General features: G+C 34.6%; 1 protein-coding gene across 1 annotated transcript in view; it reads left to right on the top strand.

Moving 5' to 3' along the window:
• The window catches only part of LAMA2 (laminin subunit alpha 2), a 520,519-nt gene that overhangs the window by 423,880 nt on the left and 74,139 nt on the right, over positions 1-22,500 (top strand). The window contains exon 41 of the mRNA XM_031456303.2: positions 14,736-14,838. Coding sequence (XP_031312163.2) covers positions 14,736-14,838 — 103 coding nt within the window. The remainder of the gene's footprint in view (positions 1-14,735; positions 14,839-22,500) is intronic.

The following is a 22,500-nucleotide window of genomic DNA, read 5'->3' as shown; positions in this document are numbered from 1 at the left end:
TTAAGGTCAAGAGTCTACAGAATACATTGGATTTTTGTAAATTTACTCTTATGTGGCAGATGAGTGGGGAGAAACATCCTGATAGAAAATAAGGATATTAAAGGAAAGTCAGGAAGTTCTGATAACATGGCAGCCTGAGTTAATTTAGATCCATCCTAATGTTAGAAATTCACAAAAATGCTAAATTTTAACTCCCCAAGTTTAATACATATTTTATTTTAGAAAGAAGAAATAAAGGGGAATCTAAAGATAAAAACGAAGGTAAAACAGAATGGCACACTCTAGGGCTGGCACCTTGGTGACCCAGTGAATTCGGAACATAAATATAGATCGTATGTCTAGGAACTGGGACTTTAGAGCCCAATCAGGGAGAGAAGACGTCAGAGACATCATCCTAAACCTACAAAAGAAGGAGTCTTTTTTGACTAATTGAAAGTATGGAAAACCATGAGACTTTGGATCAATTGTTGTCATCAATGAACACTCCTTCTAGCTCAGGAACATGCCAAGGAGCCTTGTTTCTTTTCATGCTTCCTGTTGTGAAAAATGTCTCTCATAAGTTGCTGAAAACACAAGCTTATGAATTGAAGTCCAAATTTATACCATCCATATGGTACAAGGCTTCCCAAGCTAAAAATTGAATGGAAGAGAGGAGGGGAACTGGCCCTGGCTCTTGGAGCCCCCAGAGCATCTAGAAGGACACAGAAGAGTAGTCTGATTAGATACACTATAAATAGTCAGCCAGGAAAAAGGGTAAGCAGGCAAAATATGTAACCTTATCCTGAGGTTACTAAAAAATCTGAAAAAGAATATAAAATAAAAAGGTTTAAATTATTGAAATGTTAAAAAGAATGAATAGAAAAGAGTGATAAAAAGAAAAAATAAAGAAGATGATTATGGGAATTTGTAATAGAAGCAAATAAAGTTTCTAAAAATAAAAAATATGTAGAATTAAAATTAAAAATTGAATTGGAGGACTACACAAAAGGAAAAGAGAACAGGTTAATTGAAAGTGTTGAAGACATTACCCAGACTGCAACAAATATGGTAAAACATAAAAGGAGTGTATGAGACGAGGAATGTAGATTGTAAAACTGTTATGGAAATCTATTAGGAGTTTCAGAAGTTGAGAGGAGTGAGAATGGGAAGTAGTAATAGTAAAAGAGATACTGAAAATTTTCAAGTGCTGGTAAAAGATATGATTTCTCAAGTTAAGGAAGCCCATCATGATAAATAAAATTAAGTCCACACCTGGATAGATCATTGTTAAACTACAGAAACCAAAGACAAAAAGAAGACAAAGTCTTAAAATAATCCAGAGAGAAAATGCAATTCTCTAGAAAGGAATAAAGATTTTTCAGTTAACATATTTCCCATGAAGTCATGATAGAAATCCAAAGACAATGCACTCATATCCTCATGGTGCTGATATAACATGCCAATCAACTCAGAATTCTCTATCTAGTTACATCTCATTCAGCGAGGAGGACAAAAAAAATGGTATTTTCAGATAAATAAAGACAGAGTTTACCAATCACAGATGCTCACTGAGCTACAATAAAATACACTTCAAACAAGAGATCAACAAAATCAAGGACACTGGGGATTATAGAGGCAAAAGAGAACAAAAAATAGTGAATGTGTACAAATATAAGTAGCATTATAAAAATCAGGAAGATAATAATTACCAAATGTGTGTAATTGTTTTAAAAAATAGAACTGAAAAATAAGAAAATAACATAAAAATGGGACAGATGGTCAGAGTTAACATTTTTTAAGTTGTTGAATTTGGGGGAAGAGAATTAAAAAACTGGTTAGATTTAATCTTCATTACATGTATGTATTAAACATTGAGGGTAATTATAGCATCATGAATCAGAGTTCTCCAGAGAAACAGAACAAATAGGATGTACTATATACAGACAGAGATTCATGTTAAGGGATTGGCTCACATCATTGTGGGCTGGCAAGTCTGAATTATCCAGGGCAGGACAGCACGATGGAGACCCAGGGAAGAGTTGTTGCAGTTTTGAGTTCAAAGTCAAGTCTGGGGGCAGAATTCCATTTTCCTTGGGGGACTTTAGTCTTTTCTGTTAAGGCCTTCAACAGATTCATGGGGTTCACCGACACTATGAAGGATAATCTGCTTTACTCAAAGTCTACTGATTTAAATGTTAATTACATCTAAGAAATACCTTCACAGCAAAATAAAGACTGGTGTTCGACCAAAAAAAAAAAAAAATGGTATCCTAGCCTAGCCAAGTCAACACATAAAATTAACCATAGCAAACAGCTATGCTTTCCAAATAAGCAGAGAGAAAAAAATGTGTAGAGAGGGGGATTTTCAATCAATTCTATGAAAGGCAAAAAAACCCCAGAAAAACAGAAGGAAAAAAGGTATAAGTAAAACACAAAATGTGATAGAGTTAAATCCAAATACAATAGTCAGGGTAACTGTTAATAGCTGCCTCAAGAAAAAAACTCCTGAAATCTCAGTAGCTTAATACAATTCAAGTTTATGTCTCATATCACACCCAGTGTGTGGGAGACAACCTTTCTCCATGTTGTAGCTACACAATACCATGTAGCCTCCACGGTTGTCCTAACAGGGAAAGAGAATGAAGGAAGAGACATGCTGGCTCTTATCTGCCTTGGGCACATCTGGTCCCTTGATCAGAAGTCCGCACGTATCTCAATCCAACTATAAGGGAAACTGGGAAGAATACAAGGCCCGTAGAATATCTGATGAGCATTAACTGTCTCAGCTTCAAGTTGTCTTCATAATACATGCAAAGAGATTTAAATGACCAGTTAGATAACAAGGATTTTCATATTGGATTAAAAATGTTTTAACAAATGCATCCATCCGTATATGATGTGCACAAAACACCACTAGTTATAAGGGTACAGAAGACTGAAAATTAAAAATAATAATAATAATTTAAAAATAAATAAATAAATACTTTTAAAAATAAATTTAAAAAAATAAAAGAAGACTGAAAATAAAGGATGAGAAAGATACATCAGAGAAACTCTAACTAGAAGAAATCTTGTGTACTAATACTAAAACAATCAAAATCTTTAAATTAAAAAAAAGACTATTAGAAATAGAGTCATCACAATATAATAAAAGGAACAAGTTAGCAAGGAGATTAAAAAATTTTGAACCCATGAGGTCATAACTATAAAGCCTAAGAATGAATAAAAGCAAATGTTAGAATGACGCAATCAATACCTCTATAATAATAGTGGGAGATTTTACCATTATCTTTCTTAAAAATTGACAGGCCAAGCAAAGAGATGTAAGGATACAGGAGGTTTGAAAAGTACCATAAAAACACTTGATTTAATGGAGTTATAGAACTCTATATCAGTAAGATAATTAATTCTATATGCCATATTAGGTAAAGCTCATGAAACAAGCAAACAAACAAACAAAAAAGAACATGAACTCTATCACAAAGCACATATCAGCAAATCCTAACAATCCAATAGCATCTGGACTAAATTCCCTGATCACAACGCAGTAAAATTAGAAAATTATGCAGAAAGATTGCCCCAAAAATATTTCAAATAAAAAACACACTTCAAAATAATGTGTAAGTCAAAGAAAAAAAAGTTTGAAATTACAAAATGGTTTTATACAAAAAGTATATGTTAATATTATATATTAATATTCAGCTCTGATATATAAAACTGAACAGAAATAAAACTTACACACATCAGAATTTGTGGGGTACAAATACAGTGACAATGAAGTGGAAAATAAAGTCTTAAATGTAGATATTAGGAAAGGATTAGAACTGAAACCAATTAGCTAAAATTTCTGCTCAAGAAGTTAAAAAAAGTACAAAGAAAGAAAGAAAAATGAAGGCAGAAATTAATGAACTAGAAAAAAATATTAGACAGGATTGACAAAATAGAAAGCTGAATCTTAAACAGGCAACACGGGAACAATTAAGCACAGAGAGATGACATAGTAAAAGGATTAGGAATGAAGAGAAAGAAATAGCTATAGGTATAGTGTTCATTTAATAAATATGGTTTTACTATAGTACACTAGCAACTATATTCAGGTAAGTTTGAATGCTTCATGGAGTGAACAATAGATCTAAATTTACTCAAAAACAAATAGTAAACCCAAGTAGAACTCTAGTCATTAAATGAATTCAATCAGTAGTTAATAATTTACTTAGAACAAAATAACATCTACCAAATTTCAAAGACTCATCCGAAGAATTTCAGAAGAATAGAAAAAGCAGGAAAAAAGAGTCCTCAGCTTATTTTGTGAGGCTGGTATTAACGTGATGGCAAAACCCTGTATAGGAAAGTATTAAAAGAATAACTGTAGGCCAATCATAAACAGAGATGCAGAACTGTAAATAAAATTTTATCAAGCTAAGTCCAAATACATGTTTTTAAAGATATGGACCGATGCAGCAGAAAGTTAGTATCAGTCAAAAATGGGTGATGGGAATACAGATTTCTATATTAATTTCTATCATTATATGGTTAAATATCTTACCTGAAATAAAGGAGGAGAGAGAAAATCAGTTCTGTAATAAGCTCTTCCATGAAAAATAAAAGGAAAATGGATCTACAGCATGCCTGGAAATGAAGCAACCACCTTCAGCCTTTACACCAAAAGCAGCCCTACGTTTCCTTTTCTAATTCATGATGCGTGCATATTTTAATTTATTTTCAGTTGAGAAGAGAAGTGGATAATTTCAAGCAACAGTCCCCTGACCTACCTTTTCTCTAAACTCAGACCCCTAGGGCAATCGCTTCTAAATTTTTCAACTGTTTCTTCTCATGTATCTGTTCATATTACAATCATGCTATCATGTGATTCGTTACATTAGGGAATGATCCGTTTAATTACTATATGATGAATGACACTCCCTTAGAGTGTGTCCCATCACATACCCCTCCCACCCATTTCCCATGGTACATCACCGGTTAGATCCCTTACTGTTTTCTTTTTAAACTCAAGTAAATATACTTAGCGCTTTATTTCCTGTTCCATAAATGATGAACTTACAGTCTCTAAGATGAAGGCATTTGAGTTCTCACCTTTCCCTTTAGTTCTCTTTCTTCCCTTCCTCCTCCCAACTTCTACCTGTTTAATTTTCCTACTGTCACATCAATAACATTTGTAATTTATCTACAACCATAATTGTTCCATGGCGGAACAGAAGTCTTTTGAGCCATTCCATTTCCTTAAAAGATCCCCTCTGATTGTTTTCAGGGAGGGACGGATGGGGGACACTTGACGTCTGTTTGCCAGTTGCTGTGTGCAAGAGTGAAGGAGAGGGGGGCACTCTGTTCCATAAAATGACTTGTCATGAATTATCTTTAATCTCATGACTCTCATCCTTTACCTTACCTGTTGTCTCTGAGGTCTGGCCTTCAGATTCTGTTTGTCTCCTTCATGCCTTATACCCAGCTGAGCAAGATGAGGGTAAAATACCTACAAAGGACTAAGGGGGAGTAAGTAGCTAAAGACCCACGTTGGTGTGGTTAGGAAAGGGTGTCCCTCCTGCTAAAGGGAAGACGCCTCTGCTGAGTCATACACTTTCTTCTGTCTTCTTCTCTTTCCTCCGTCACAGTTTTGTTTGCCACTGATCTCCCCTGAACAATTACTCCATTTTACTTCGTCTCTTGGTACTGTTTTCTGAAAACAATCAGTCTTTTGCTCAAAATTCAAATTCTAAATTAAACAATTCAGATTTCTGAAGAGTCTTTTGTTTACTTACTGTATGTTTCACTTCCTCATGGGAAGGGTGTGTCCAGGGCCTCCACTAACCCAAAAGACTGTAGGCGTTTGGAGAATCAGAAAAAGGCATCCCACTGGGCAAGACACGCCAGGGCACACAGCCCGGTGAGCAGTACCCTGGCCAGTTCCATCGCTTCTGGGTGTGAACCCTTGGGTCAGATGCCAGCTGTACAGCCCCAGCATCCACAGCATCTGGGACTCTGAAGGATGCTGTGACAATGCTTGTTTTCCTCTCTGCACATTCTGCTCCCATGGCCTGCTGCTGCCGTTTCACTGCGAGGTGACTATGGTGTTCTATGTTTTTCCTACTTCCTTTTCTCAGAAAAGAATGTCTCCAGAATTAAAATTTATGCTGAAAATAGAAGCCGAGTGGACAGAAACACGGATAACCCCATGAGAATTTCACTTTCATGAGTTCACAAGTACTATTCCCAAGTGATTTTCATATAGGTAACACTTGGGATATAGTAGCTGATCACTAAATGTAAATTGCCCCCTCCTGTCTCCAGACATTGATGCTAGGAATCTAGAAAGGCTAGGATGCTCCAGATTTCCAGAATGGACAAGATATTTATGTTGCCACGAGAGATAGGAAAGGTCAAAGGAAAAATAAAATTACTTTCTTTCTCTGGTTGTTTTGAGATCACTTATGAATTTTGAAAGTAGATGACTTGTAGGATTTTTTTTTAATGATTAGAATTAGGTTCAAGTGATGTGCCAGAATTTCCTAATCAAGTTGCAGGAAGAAGATAGCAGGTCAGAATTTGAGGATTTGAAGATCAGTCTCAGTGCATATTGCTCATGTATTGAGCTGTGTCAGCTAAAGTAGTACTTTTTTAAGAAACACTGTGCAGTCTATTCTGATCCCTCTCTTGGCTCAATTCCTATAGTAAATATCATCCCCAAAGCTTAGAACTTAATTTTTTTAATCTGGCTTAATATTCAGTCTCCAATTGTATAAGATAATTTCTTACCCTTCTTTGATACAGCTATGGTGCTTATAATAGGTGCTTCTGAGCTGTTTATTGATATGAGGTGTTAAGCATGTCCACATTTTCAAATTTTTCTTTAAGTTTTAAAATCTCTTTAACCACACATTTATCATACTTAATATATAACAGCATTATGAAACACATAGGAACAGAGATAAATAGAATTCTTGCCTGTCCTCAAACCAGAAATAATCATTTACATTTTTATTATTTGTCATGCTAATAAAAATAATACTTTCCAGCTTTTACTTACATAATTTATTCTTTTCCTTTACTACAATTTTTCCTTTCCTTATTATTATTGTCCTTACTATTATTTCATATTTGTATTATTATTCCTAGTAATTTCCTCTTCTTTATTAGTTTTTTTTTTTTTTTTTGAGTCCCTATGGTATTCCAGATTCTTTCAACATCACTGGTTTGGTCAACAAATTATATTAAACACCATGAATCTTACAATAGTATGATTAAACACTAAGGTATTTCTAATGAGTAATTGTTTAGAAATGTGGTCATATCTTCAGTCTATCTTATTTAATATTTGCTTTGTGTAATTGGATGAACCAAAATACATAAAGAATACTTGCAAGGTCATTTTTGAATTTTTATTTCCTATGTAAAGGACTGTGCAAATATTAGCAGAATACACACTGAATTCAAAAGGCCCAATAAAATTTAGTGGCAGTCAAGTTTTAAACTTTAACTCACATATACCTTGTATTTTATTCTGTCAACCCTTACTTAAAAGTCATTCAAACAGTAATTTTGCCTTCTTATTAATATATGTAATCACTGGAATTTAAATTTTATACCAGTGTAGTGTTAATGGAAAAATAGTATCAATCTGTAATTGGTATGACAATTGAATCTGTCAGTAAAACTGGTGAGCATTTTTCTCCATCAGCAATTCAGCAACCTATCTAAGAGCTGAGTGATTCACACAAAAACAAATATGGAAAAGTCAGTGAGGATCTAAGTTACATACAAAAATATTGAATCTGTGTGTGGAAACAGTATTCATTAAGTCACCTCACTTCTGCGATTTTCTTTGTACATGATATACTCTTTTGAGTCAATAACTAAAAAATCTATTGGAAATAGAGAAACAAACTTCTATTTTATTACCTAACATTTGATGTATTTAAAATTTCAAGGCATGAGTTGACACAACATTGTAAAATGACTGTAACTCAATAAAAAATGTAAAAAATAAAATAAATAAAAATAAAAAAATAAAAATTCAGAGCATAAAGTGTTAAAAATGAAATCAAAGAGTTTTTCATCAGTCAGCAACACACAAATTCTTTGGAAGGATGCTATAATGCAATATAAATCTAAACTAATTTTATTCAAGGCAGCAATGCTCTCAGACCTGCTATTTGGGATTTCCATCTATAGGAATAACATAACAATAAATATTAGGAATAATCCAGGGGTAAAATTGCTATGCTGAGTTGATTCTGGACATTTAATGGGAAGAAAATCATAAGCCCTCTGAGGATATCTAACTCTAAACATTTCTCCCTCGTCATTGCTCAGAATCAAGGCTCTCTGTGGTACCAGCCCATCCTACCCTCAGCAGCTTGTCTCGTTCCTGCCTCATGGCTGCAAGCCAGTGGCACCCAGAGGTGCTGGAGCAATGGCTCTCATGCTGTAATTGGCAAAAATCTGTTCTCAGTTAGTTGCAAACTTTCAAATCCTCTCAGTTGTTTTCTCGGTGTTCTCAAGCTGAAAATTTGCAGCCATAAATTCTAAATTCTCATGAGTAATTCTGAAAGTTTCTGTTTCATCCCTTGGTCTCCTTTGTGTGCTGAGTTGCTGTCAGTCCTCCAGAAACTAATCCCGCTCACATCTTAGGACATCACGTGATGCCAAGATCCACAGCCTTTCACCAGATTCCTGACCACAGCCATTTCTCTGGGTTGTTTCTGGACTCATTTTTGATTCAATATTTCATTTTAACATCCTGTAGATTTTTTAAATATAGGTTATATTAAAACATCTTTAAAATCGATGCACAATGATTGCCTTATTTTAAAAGTGTGTGAATGTTTTAATTATTACAAAAGCAGTTCATGCCCATTATAGAAAAATAGGAAATACATACAAGCAAGAGGGATAAAAATATAAAAATGTTAGTAATCTCACCAACCACAAGTAATCACTTTTATAATGTTGCTTATCTGTCTACACCTTTTCCTGTACAAATAGTTTTTGTACAAATGGGTAGATTCATATAACTGTTTTGTAGCTTAATAATATCAATTAATATCACGCACATTTTTTCAATATTCTCAAAAGTTATACCCTGTAAAATATACATAGGACTATATTCCAACATTTCTTCTAAGAATTTATTTTGTCATAGTAAGAAATTTCTCCCTGACTTTTAACATGCTGAAATATAAATTTCTTCTTAATGTATATTTTACATAAACACACTACAGCTGATTACAAGCCTTTACGTATAACTGCACATTTTGAACAGTTTTCTTTATTAAAAAGATTATAAATTTAAAATCATCTAAATCAAATATTATCTTAACACGTTATCCCCTTTGGAAATGTGCAAGACTTGTCTTCTGAAATAATGTTACAAAGAATGGAGTAGATCGTAAACTATGCTGATGAATTTTCAGCTAGTACTTTCTTCAGGAAAAAAAAAAAAGAAAAAACAAAACATTCTGCATCTCTCCTTCATGCCAACTTTTTCAGTAAATTCAGAACATTTATTTCTAATAAAGAAGTTATTTGAGGAATATTAAGAAAAACAATAAAAACATAATATAGAAATTAAACAAAACTTTTAAATTTGCTTATTTAAATAATAAGTCACTGGGATGTAGGTTTACCTTCCTGAAAAACTTAACTTCAGGTCTCACCTTCACATCTCGTTTCCCTAAGAGAGCCTCCTCTGAAAACAAAACACTTAGATATTTCCATGCTCCATTATGGCAGTAATTATTATCTTTATTAGGGATTCTTTTTTGTTTGTCTCCCTACTCCACTGTGGTTCCATTAGAGAAAGCAGAGTCTTTTTACCTGTGAATAATCAGAACTTACTCTGGTGCTTGAGATAGCTAAAAAACATTTATTGAGTAAACCAATCAATTCATTCATCTATTAATCAATGACATGGTGCCTTAACAAGTCACTATGAATATTTAACAAATAGTAGAAAGAAAAAACTAACATATATTAAAAGCCAAGTAAGTGCCAAGCCTCTGTCAAATCTTTATAGACTTTGTCATTGTATTTTTTCCTGTATCTTTCCTTCTCTGATGATGCTTTAAATTATCTCACATTTTCTATAAATGATTTTAATTAATAAAACATACAGCAACGTACATATAATAATAGCTCCTATTTTTTATATTTATAATAAAAGGTTTTATATAATTTTTACATACAAATATGTATATTTGTATATTACACACAGAGAGAACTTATCTCTAAAAATACAATCTCTAAAAAGCAAGAAACAAAATATCTTGAAACTCTAAGAACCTCATTTATATTTCACATATGCTGTAGACACAGCTCAGAAACTCAGATGTGATGCTTATAAATATGTATGAAGTACAATTAGCTTGGAAAATGCTGCTTCATCACCTGTCCTGATATTGTTGATGTGCTTCAATAACTTACTAAGCAATGTTGGAAAAGGAACTCTCCAAATTCCACTGAATTGAAACAGTTCTGTTCATCCATAACATGTTAGTGTTTTCCATTCTGTTATCATATGAAAGACTTATCTTTTAAACCTGGATTGTTGGTATACTGCTTGTAGCTGACAACTGAATGCAATCAGCTCTTAATATTTTTGAATGCTTCTTGAAACATTGAAACCTGTCATATTCCTCCCCATCTCTTGAACCCAAACCTCTCATTTCCAAAGCCCTGGCCTAAGGTTACAGCTCTCTTTCCTCTGGCGCGTACTGTTACAATAGCCAAATGATATCTCCTTTTCCTCCCACACAGCTGCGCACTTCATCTTCTTGGACTAAGGCTCTCATTATACGTTCCTACTCAGAAACTTTCCGTGGCTTCATATTGCTTGTCCGGTTTCCTTAGTCTGACATTCCAATTCTAGAAACCGACTCCAACACACATAACAGCCTTACTTCTTCACACCACCCTTTTTAAAATCTATCATCCTTTGCAACTGAAATACTTGCTCCCCATCCACACATCAGAATTCCCTACCTCCTTGTCTTTCCTTACCTTGTTGCTCCTGTATCTTCTACATTCTCAAATATATACCGTACATCTGAGAAAGGAGTAGTTGACTAAATCCTGGAAGAAATCCTTGGCTTCCTGAAAAACAGGAAAGACGAGATGCCTGGAACCAAAAGGCAGGCGGGACTTGTAAATGCAACATGGGAAATTAGCAGTGGGGAAGTTTATCAGCAGATGGACTGGAGTCAGGACTCAGTCGTGTTACTGGATGACAGTGCAGAGGTCTAATGGAAGACCAATAAATGGATAATCATCCAGTCATACTGATCAGAAAAATTCAGAAAGGTCACCAAAATCCAACATCAGAAATGAAAGAGGTGAAATCACAACGACTTCTGCAGACAGTAAAGGATAATAAGAGAAAATTATGAACAACTTTATGCCAAAAATTCAACAATTTGAATGAAATGGACGAATTATTTGAAAATCACAAACTACCAAAACTCACTCATAAATAAATAACTTGAATAGCACTATATTCATTAAAGAATTGAATTTTTAGTTAAAAACCTTCACACACACACAAACACACAAAATTCGGTTCCAAGTGACTTCACTGGTGAATTCCACCAAACATTTAAAGAAGGAAGCAACAAATTCTTCAGAGAACTGAAGAGAATGCATCCTACCTCATTCCATAAGGCGAGTATTACTATGATCCAAGCCAGACAAGATACTACAAAAAAAGAAATTATAGGCCACTATCCCTCGTGAACATAGATGTAAAAATTGTTGACAAAGTTATAACAATTGAATCCAAACATTTATTAAGACAAGCTACAAACTAGAAGAATATATTTACAAACTACGTATCTGATGAAGGATTTGTATCCATATTATGCATAAATATCTTTCAAAACTCAGTAAGAACAAATAACCTAATAAAAACTTGGACTAAAGATGTAAACAGACTTTGTCACAGAATATGATAAATAAACACATGAAAAGATGCTCAACATTGTTAATCACAAGGAAAATGCAAAATAAAACCTAAATGATGTACACGCCTATTAGAATGTCTCAAATTTTAAGACTGACTGTATAAGGTATTGACAAGGATATAGAGGCAAGTGTAAGTCTCATGCACTGCTGGTGGGAATTTAAAATAGTACAAATAATTTGGAAAATGTGTTGATAGTTTCTTAAAAATGTAGACATACATCCACCACATAATCTAGCCACTCCACTTATAGGTGTTCACTCTGAGAGAAATGAAGGCAGATGTTCTTGCAAAGATTTGTACACGAATGTTCACAGCAAACCTATTTAGAATAGTCAAAGCTAGAAATAATCCGAATGTCCATCTGAGGGGAATGAAGAAATAGATTGGGGCATATCCATATAAATAAAAGAGGGATCATATGTTGACACACACAGGGCAAGGATAAATGTCAAAATAGTTATGCTGAATGAAAGCCAGACAAAAAAAGAGTGCATACTGATTGGTTCTATTTATATAAATTTCTAAAAAATGCAAACTAATAGTGATGGAAAACACTCTGCTGTGTGGAGATGGAGAAAGACAAGGAGGAGTAGAAGGGAGGGATTGAAAAGAAATGGTGGGTATGTTCTCTGCCTTGATTGTGGTGATGGTTTCATAAGTGTATTTAGTCAAAACATATCAAATTGTACATTTTTAATATATGAAGTTTATACCTCAATAAAACTGTTGAAAAGTAGAAAAAAGTAGAAAAAAATGAATATTGTGCATCACTGTTTGTGGTCCCTTCACAATTTCCACAGCTCAGACTTTGGCCTCTTCCCCCGCTGTCTGGCCCTCCTCCCTCTTCCCTCTCTCACCTCCTTTCATTAATTTTCTTACACACAGCAAGTCAATTCTCTCTTCCTCCTTTACACCCTGTGCCTCACTTTGCATATCCAAGATTAGCTTTAAAATTTTAAATGCTCTTAAGATTATGTTCTTGTAGAAAGGAATTCACACCTCAAGGCTATGCAAAAAGATTCTTCTTTTCCTTCCTACCTTCCTTCCTTCCTTCTTTCCTTCCTTCCTTCTTTCCCTCCTTTCTTCTTCCCTTCATCTAGTATTAGGAATGACCAATATCATCCTGATGACTCAGGATCATCGTTGTCAACATTAGTTGTTTTACTATGATAATATTGGCATCTACTGAAACCTACTTCAACTTATCCAAATTGACTTGAACTCCTGAGCTTTAAAAATTCATCTCTCTACTTGTTGGTTTTCTCTTTCTTCACTGTCAGATTGTCAGCTGTCACTACTTTCAGGTGCCTGTTTAGAGAACCTTCATCTTTCTTTCTTTGTAATTTCCTTTCTCTAATCTATTTTGATTTAGGAAACCTGTAACCAAGGGAATAAGAATGGCATGTAAATTTGGAACAAATATAGAACCTGAGTGGGTAATGGAGGTTTTTTTTTTTTTAAAAGTAAGGTACATTGGATTTCTGCCATTTATATTGACACTCTTGCCTCTTTTTCAAGATAAATAACATTTACGTGATGTTACTGTATCTAATTCCCCAGAGAAACTGTAGGACTAAGAATTTCTGTGTTCTCAGTTGAAGAGAGTGTCCATTTTCCACAGAATAATTTGCCAGAGTTGTCAGACAGCTCTTTTTGCAAGCACTCGATATAAAGGCAAATGTCTCCTTTTATTTATGTAGGTATTTCCAATATATCCTTTTGTAAATATCATGGTAATTATATAATCAAGCTGTTCTGTGAGTAATAGATTATTTAAGTGATAACTGTTGGAATAATACCTTAAAACAAGTTTTACCACAACAGTAGCAAGTTCTGTAATCTTTCCTAGTTTAATGCTCAAATACTATGACTGATTAAAAAAATGTTATTAAGGCACTGGACATGTCTTTGAAGAGGGTTATGTCTGGGCTAACCTGAGATCAGATCTTTAACTTCAACGGTAAGTGTTTAGCATTCTCTAGCTCTCATTGAACCCTGAAATACTTTCCAATTTAAAATTTACATTAAGAGCCTATTGGATTTATCTCTTGGAATTAATGTATTACATAATGATTCCTGAGGAGCAAACACTATTAAAATGCATAACTAAACATTCAATTGAGATGATCCTTTTCTATTCTTTTTGTGTCACCTCTTTTAATCCAAGCCTCAGCAAATACATTTTTGCTAGGACACGATTGTGGCTCAGAGATCATCATTTAGAAGATTTTGTTTTGCCCTAGTACTTTTGAGATGCATTAAAAAAAAAAAAAAAAGAGCAGTGGTCTTCCTCATTTCAACACCCAGGGACCCGAAATGCTCCCCCACTTACTCTGCAACTCAAGTGAGATGTGTTAGGGATGAAGTCAGTGGATGTGTTTCATTCTTAATTTGCTTGACCATTCTCCAGCGCTTGATGGTGCTGACCAGTTTATGACCTTGCAACACTGCCAGTCGTCAGACTCTGAGCCACTTCTGTATCTCCTGATTTCCATAGTCTCATGCTCTCCTGGTTTCTCTTTGTCCGCTCTGGAATCCCAGTCACCTTGCCACTTTCTGCCCTTGAATGTTGGGATTCCTATGTGTTCTGTCCTAGGCCTTCTTCTCTTCTCCCAGTAGAGTCCCCTAACTTTAATCATGAACATGTGCTGATCATTTACAATTCTACATATGTCGCCCAGAATATTTTTCTGAAGGTAAACTCAGTATACCAATTACCTGCTAGATATCTCTACTCCATAATTCAATGGATTTAAATATGTGATGCTTCTTTTTCTGTCCACAGGCAACAGGTCCTCAGGGTTCATTAAAGGAAGGTGCCAAAGGCTCTCTTCAGAAAAGCTTCGGGATTCTTAATGAAGCCAAGAAGTTAGCAAATGATGTAAAAGGTTAGTGTGACCTCTCTTTATTATTATTTTCAGGTTAATTGTAGTTGTAATTTGTAGGATATTTTATCACACTATTAGAAACGTGTAATTGTTTGCAGCATGGTTTTTATGATTAATTTTATATCTGGATTTAGTGCAAGTAAACTATCTCATCACTTTTATAGTATTTTGTCTTCACATTTATTTGGTACTGGGAAATACTTTTATTTTTTAAACCTAATTTCTGTAGCATCAGTTCACTTGTATCTAAAGTATTGGTAACTTTTAAAGTATGATAAGTTTTAAAGATCGCCCAACACTACCTTTTGTTTTTCTTCAGAAGTGAATCAGGCAGATGTAATATAATTGTCCTTGTGAAACTTCTGATTTAGTGGGGCACATGTCTCAAAGGTTCCACACCTTTTTATACATATTTTTGTGTATTTTATTCCTAATTCAAGAATCAAAGGTCATAAAATATCTACCCTGATATATTATGGGTTTTGCGTTAAAAATATATTATTCACTATAGCCACTCTCTAGATAAGCTATTGTATTTATTATTTCATTCCACTGTCTCCTGTTTCTCATTTGAGTTGCCTCCTGTTTCCATCTTCAGTCTCATTCCTCACCATTTTCTGTCTTGCATCTAGCTCCCCAACCTTACTGAAATATTCGTGTCCTTTGAAAAATGCGCTGCCCCTCCAAGCCTCCAAGTTTCATGGTGTTAATTCTCTCTGGAACACTTCAGCCTCCCTCTTTCTTTTTCATTCAACACCTTCTACCAGACCTTCAAGATTTCACTCAAATGTCACTCAGATCTTCTGCAGGAAATCTAGCGCCCCCGTCTGAATCACATGCCCCTTCTCTGTGCCTCCCCTTTCTCTGCCACCATGGACTTAGGTTCCATCTTCTTGAGGACAGCCACAGGATCTTCTTTTTAACATTTGCATTTCTAGTGTATAGTATCACAATGACTATCTCAAATCAGGAAATAAGCATATTTTTAAAATAAAAGAACAGTGTTGATCTTTACTAACCTTGGAAAGAGAAGAGGTTTTATCATCATTTATATCTGTCATGCTCTAAGCTGATAGTCCTTGGTCTCCACTAGAGGCTGATATGGAATTACAAGTTCTGTCCCCATTATAGACGGCACTCTGATAGTAAAATGCTTCGGATTATGTACCACAGGTAAAATATGACCCCTTATATACATGATTCAGTGCAAGAGATTGCACTTACTACAACCTAAAGAGTAACTACAGGGTCAAAACCTGTTTTCCTATCAGACAAGTTGCATTGATTTCTACTTTGCCATCGCTCCTTCCTCTGCAAAGTCCTTGCTCAGAGCTGGGACCAGGGTGAAGTGAATGAGGTGAGCCATGCAAGTGTGGAGTTAGATTCTGTTTTTATTTAAAAGTTTAACAGTTTGCCCATTATTGATCTTCCTTGAATTAATTTTGATTTTTTAAAAATACTGCATTAAAACAGTTTTATCTGGATCACTGAGTTTTGGGTGCCCCTTTGAATTTCACACCTGACATGAATACCTGAGTCACCTCACCCACTCCCAGCCCTGCCCTTGCCTCTCTTTCCTCCCAAACCCTGATGTTATAAAAATGAAAAAAAGAATTCCATTTTTAGGAATGTTTTTCTAAGGGGAAAAGAAATCTTAGGACCCGGCATGGTAGAAAGGGTTAGGTGACAGAAATGTTCATTAGTTTGAATGTCTTCTTCTGTACTTCAGGTAGTACATTATTTAAAGTAATGAAAACCCACAAACTACTCAAGTAATAATTCCTCCAGAAATCCAAGCCAAGGCTCTGACGAAGATGGGAGTGTTTTCTTGCTACATTATGACATTTCCCCTGATTTGTGGCCACTTATACAAGTTATAAAATGGCTGTTAATCAGGGAAATGCCATATATTACCACCAGGAACTGCTGAAGTAGGCCCTACAGAGCAAAATACTTGACAGCAGCTATTAAAATCGAGATTTAGTCATTTCTCTCTATGGTGCCTCTTTTCCTATGAAGGAATAAAAATGGTGGGCCAGCATACCCTCCATATCTCTAATTTGTTACTTGATTCGATTCAGTAATATCCAGTTAGTTTGTGAGCATTAGTCAGGAATGACTTAGTGCTGCTCCCTGCCATTTTTATGCTGTCCTTGCCTTGGAGGAGTCTAAACTTGCCAGGGTCAATTTGTTTTGCTTTTTAATTCTTGAATATACATTTGTTAAAAGTAAATTTGCCCTTGTGCGCATCTGAGATTTGAAGCCAGTCTACATTGAATTGATTGAATGTCCATGGAGATAAAAATTGTTTTGTTGATGGATGTGGGGCTTGGTCCAAACTGATGATCAAAAGAGAAGATAAATGAATGCCACCGGGTGAATTAATACTATTTTTCAGATTGGCAAGAGATTTTGTCTATAAAATAGCCAGTTAAGGTTCTCATGGAAAGTGTACAGGACAAGGAATGAAGTAGGGATGGTATATTAGAAGTCTGAAAAATACTAAGATTTTACAATCATATATCTTATATGGAATAACTTTTCAATTTTATTTACTTCTTAATTTATCCCTACTTTTTATCCTTGCCCAAAATAAGTGAAATTATTTAATTACTTAGGAACAAATAGATAACATTTCTGTAAAATGGGAATGATGACCATTCATATGGAATGAAAAGATCTATTCCTAAGCCCAAAAACGTGGAATCAGTAATTGCATGACAGCACAGTGCCAGAGTTATTTCAAACATTAATTTTAATCAAATTAATCCATACTTTCCTTCTATACTATGATCCTCCAGACACTGAGTCAATAAGTCTAGACAAGTGTATCAGAATGGTTTTGCGATCATGAGTATAATATACTTGCAATTACTAGCCTGTTAAGAGTCTGTGTTATTATTTCAGATCAGAAAAAAGAGAATAAACAGGAATATTGCAATGATGTTAAACAAAGTATGATATAGGAATTAAATTTTTTCTAGGGCATTTTTATATTATTAAAAATATACTCCTTTTGAATTTGCACACTGCCGCTTGCCAGAATCAGCCTTCCCGTAGGTGAGCATGTGAAAGAAAAACAAAACCCTTTCCACTGACAAAAAATAATCTTAGACTAAATGGATGAAATCAAGCCTAGATCCCCTAGCCCACTGAAGTCTGGGGAACAAAACAACCTTTTCCTGTAGAAACTGGTGATTCCTCATACAGAGTTTTAGTTCCTCTTTGGGAGTGTGAATAGAGAAGACAGAGAAAGTTAAAGTGAGTTGGACTCAGTTTAGGAATTCAAATGAAAAGTGGCAAAATAGTGGCCAGACATGGAAGAGAAGGAACTATTGGAACCAGAGTGCTTGTCTTACTTCAAAAGTATTTAAATTCAATATCTTTTAGAATACCTTACTGGCCAACACAGAACCAGCCTCAGGCCTACAGTCAGGCTTTATTTAGAGCTGGTCCTAGAGGAACCACGTGGAGTTTTCCATGTCTGGTCATTTTGATTTTTCATTCTACTGGCTGAAGACAGGACTCCTCTCTATCCTGATATCTTAAGTCTTTGGAGATCTCAATATTAAGAAGACAAAGGACTACATAAGTGAATGAAAATTATAGTAAAGTTACTTGAGAGAAATTGTACCCCTTATATTCTTAAAATATCCAAAGATAAAAATATAATGTAATATAATAAAATTAATAAATTGTATAAAGCAATCACATATTATATAATTTAGTCATTGGTTACCTTTGGTATGTAAAACAAAATCATTTAAGTCGAAGAAATACTAACAATTTGAATAAACAGCATAGAGAGAGAGAGAGAGAGAGAGAGAGAGAGTGAAGTCAACACTTTAGTCCAAGTTAGTCTGGCTCCAAAGCTGATGCTTTTAACCACTGCTGGACAAAAACCTCTGGGCTTCTGCTGCAGTGCAGAAGGTGACACATTAACATTCATGGCCCTAACAAATGTTTGATGGATGAATGAATGACTGAATGGATAAGAGTAGCAGGAATCTCTCACTACCGGAAAGGTCAAAATCAAGGTTTCCACATGACCTCATACAGACCCCTTGCCTATTCCAAACTTTCTGCTTCAGAACTGCATATGGAAGCACTGCGGAGATTAACCTATTCTCTAACTTAGAAGGAGCATCTAGAACAAAAGATGAAGTATATTTGTAGCCTTGTAAAATTTTTTTTACAAAGAAATCTTAAAGAGGATATTCCTCCATTTTTGGTAAAGGAGCAAATCAGAAGTGATATCGAATGCAAGTAGTAGATCATAAGACAAATGTCATGGTAATGAAGATTTTCTTTGCAAAATGTTATCCAGATGGCAATTTGGCAGTAGATTCCATTTAACTAAATCCCTTCAAAATTAAAAACAGTTCTACAAAATTCACCTTTGTGAATGAGGAATTCTCTCAAGGTATTTATCTGTAGTGTGTTCATGTTCATAAAAAATAAAAAATTGCATTTGAGGAACTTAACTATATAAGTTTGAATAGCCAAAATAGAACACTCGCCTTAAAATCTATAAAAATCATCCTTACACTTACACTTGAAAATTAGGGCTATATACATATATTCAAGAAATATAAAAAGGAAATAGACAAATTTAGATTCTGGACTATGCAGTTTAAACACAGAAGGTAGCTAATCATAAATAACATTATTGAAAACTGGCAAACACACCAGGACAATTATTAAACCAAGAAGAATTATTTTGTTATCATTTACTAACTGCCTGTGATAAATCCAACACTTTGTCTTACATCCTTCAATTAATTTATTTCTCGTATCAATCATATGAAGGAAGGTGTTATCTTCATTTTGCACATGTAAAAGGGATGGAAATGACACTTGAACCCACATCTTCCAACTCTAAATCCTGTTATTATTTTATTGCACCAATCATACTACGTTTTCTAATGGCTAGGATTTTTTAAAAGACATTAATAATCAGAGAAATAACTTGTAACAGCTTTATTTTGAGATATTACAGAGCAGAGTTCAATGTTACCAATTCTAAGTAAACTAAACTCTAATACATATTTAGCACAGTGCCAGGAACAAGGTCAACATGAGTCAATGCATATTATTAATGGAAGTAACTTATAACTCTGTCTGGTGATTTTCTTTTTGAATATGTCTGCCTCGCTCAATGCCAATGGTTATGCAACAAAGGGGAGTGATATTGTCAGACACGTTCACAGTCTGTCCTGGCTGCTCTGCTTCTTACCCTCGCTTTATGAGCTCTGCCTCTGCCAAACCCATGCCTAGACATTTGTCTTCTAACATGTGAGGACCAGATGAGAAAGGGAGAATCAAAGCTGGGGTATATCTGTGTAGCCTTTGAGGTTTGGCGGGTGTGATATCTAGAGAGAAGATGAGTGACTTGGCTACAGCTAATAAATAAGAAAACTGAAGAAATGAGGAGAGTAAAATGGACAAGATGGCACTATGGATTACAATTTGGGTGCCTTTCTTGTTCTCAAAAAATCACAAGTAATGAATTGGGTTGGATTTTTTTTTTTTTTTTACTACTAACAATTCTGTTTCTTTGGCCATATTACAGTTCAGACTATACCACGTGGGTTCTTTCTCACATTTTGATTGTAGATACCTCTGCCTCGTATGTATTTTCATTTAAAACCAGCCTTGGAGTGCTTATTTTTCTAGATTTTCATGGCTATCATTTTGTAAATTTTCCATTTAAAAATCTGCAGTTCTTTTCTGTACACAACTTCTATTCATCTGAAGAATCAGACTGACAAAGTCATAAAATGTTTAGAATTGGTTTGAAAAATTCCAAAAATTACTTCAGAAAAAACAATCAGAATGTAAGAAAGGATAAGTTAAAAAGAAATCAGTGTTAAATAGCTAAAACAAAGAAATCAGAACAGGCTCAGAATATTCACATCTTGACCTTCTAGTACAAAAAGCAGAGGAACAAAATTACTGCTTTGGAACTTGAGGGATGGCAGTAACAATGTTCTTCAGATCAATCTTTCTTCTGAATAATTGGCCTGATTGTTCAGCCAGTATTTGCTATCAGAATTCATAAAATAGTATAAACCAAGCAATGCCCTTTAAATTAATGGTTTTTTTCACTAGACATGAATGCCTTGTTTGCCAGAACATTTTGAATGTTTTATTATTTTAAAAAATCAAATCCAATCAAGAAACTAAGAAATGAAATTTGTATTGTACCATTTCCTTAATTGATGAAGACTTCCAAGTTAATATCAAAAGAGCAGCCTTTAACTATTCTCAGGGAATTCATATAGCTATCACAGTCATAATCAGACTGTCTTTATTTCAGAAAATATTCTTTATAAAACCTATTCAAAGATTTTATTTTAGTACAGTGAAAAATAACAGCAGTATCAAAAGAAAGATGAATTGTGACTGACAGAGGAGAAAATCTAATCACTTGGAAAGTATATTTTGAAGGACTAGAATTGAAAATAATAATGTCTTAGTGACTGAAATGGACGTACTGATGTTTTAAAGCCAGGCTTTGCTGGAATATTTTATGCTTTGTTTTTCAGCAGGTCTTTAGCTTGGAACTTAAAAGCAAATGCCTCAAACAATATTCTGTGCTTCTATTACTGTAGTATAACAGTGGTGAAATTTGTCTGCCTATAAAACCCTGATATGAATTGGAGTGAATCATTAATTAATATGTTCAGTACTCTTTTTTATATCCAGAACACTGATGGTTCAGAATTCTCCACCTATCTTCCCTTCCCTTTGCTGTTCTTTCCAGATGAAGGCCAATAAAGGCAAGGATTGTTCTCCAAGCTGCCAGTGGCTTGTTCAGTTCTTCCAAGAAGCCAAATGCACTCCCTCTACAAGGGGTGGACACACAATGAAATCAAGACTGTTCTGGCTCTGTTCTGCAAGATACAGTCTCTCCTGATCTACCCACTCTGGGTACCAGGAAAGTGATGAGAACAACAGTTTTGGTGTTGGCAGATAACAGTCTTCCCCAATTTAAGTCTCTTATTTTTTTAACTGTTTTAAATAAAAGAGCAGAAATATTTGCACAGGGAAAACAATTTAACCAGATATAAAATGAAAGGTTTTAGTAAACTGCCCCTCACACCACGGTTAACTTCCTTACTTTTTCTGCTCCTAGTTTTTATCTGCTGTAAATACTGTCAAGGCTCTCTGGGACGTTCTTCCCCACCTACCCACCGCTGGACCCCATCCTGCCAAAAATTTTTTATATGTGTCAACATATATATATGGTGGCCCTTGCATCTTTGCATGGAAAGGTCTTAGGGGTTTTTTTTCCATATCTGCACTTACTCATCTAATTCTTTTTAAAGACTGCATATATATCATTGTGTGCGTATGCCATATTGAGACAAACGATCCCCGATACTGAGCATTTTTGCTATTTCCCTTTTTTTGCTATTAAATATAAAGATCTAATGAATATTCTAGAAGATATATATTGATATACTTTTACAAGTATCTATAGGGTAAATTTCTGTCAGTGGACTTGCTGGGCCAGATACATGTCTACTTAAAATTCTAATAAATGTATTGAATTACTCTTTAAATAATGACATCAGTTTGCACTTGCACCAACACTCTTGCAAACACTTGGCATTATCAGACATTTGACTTTTCCCATTCTGATAGATGAGAAATGAT

The sequence above is a fragment of the Camelus dromedarius genome, chromosome 6, assembly GCF_036321535.1.
Source record: "Camelus dromedarius isolate mCamDro1 chromosome 6, mCamDro1.pat, whole genome shotgun sequence".
In the NCBI taxonomy this organism is placed as follows: domain Eukaryota; kingdom Metazoa; phylum Chordata; class Mammalia; order Artiodactyla; family Camelidae; genus Camelus; species Camelus dromedarius.
Note: the sequence above shows the minus strand (reverse complement) of the source record. Positions and strands in the feature narration are given on the sequence as shown.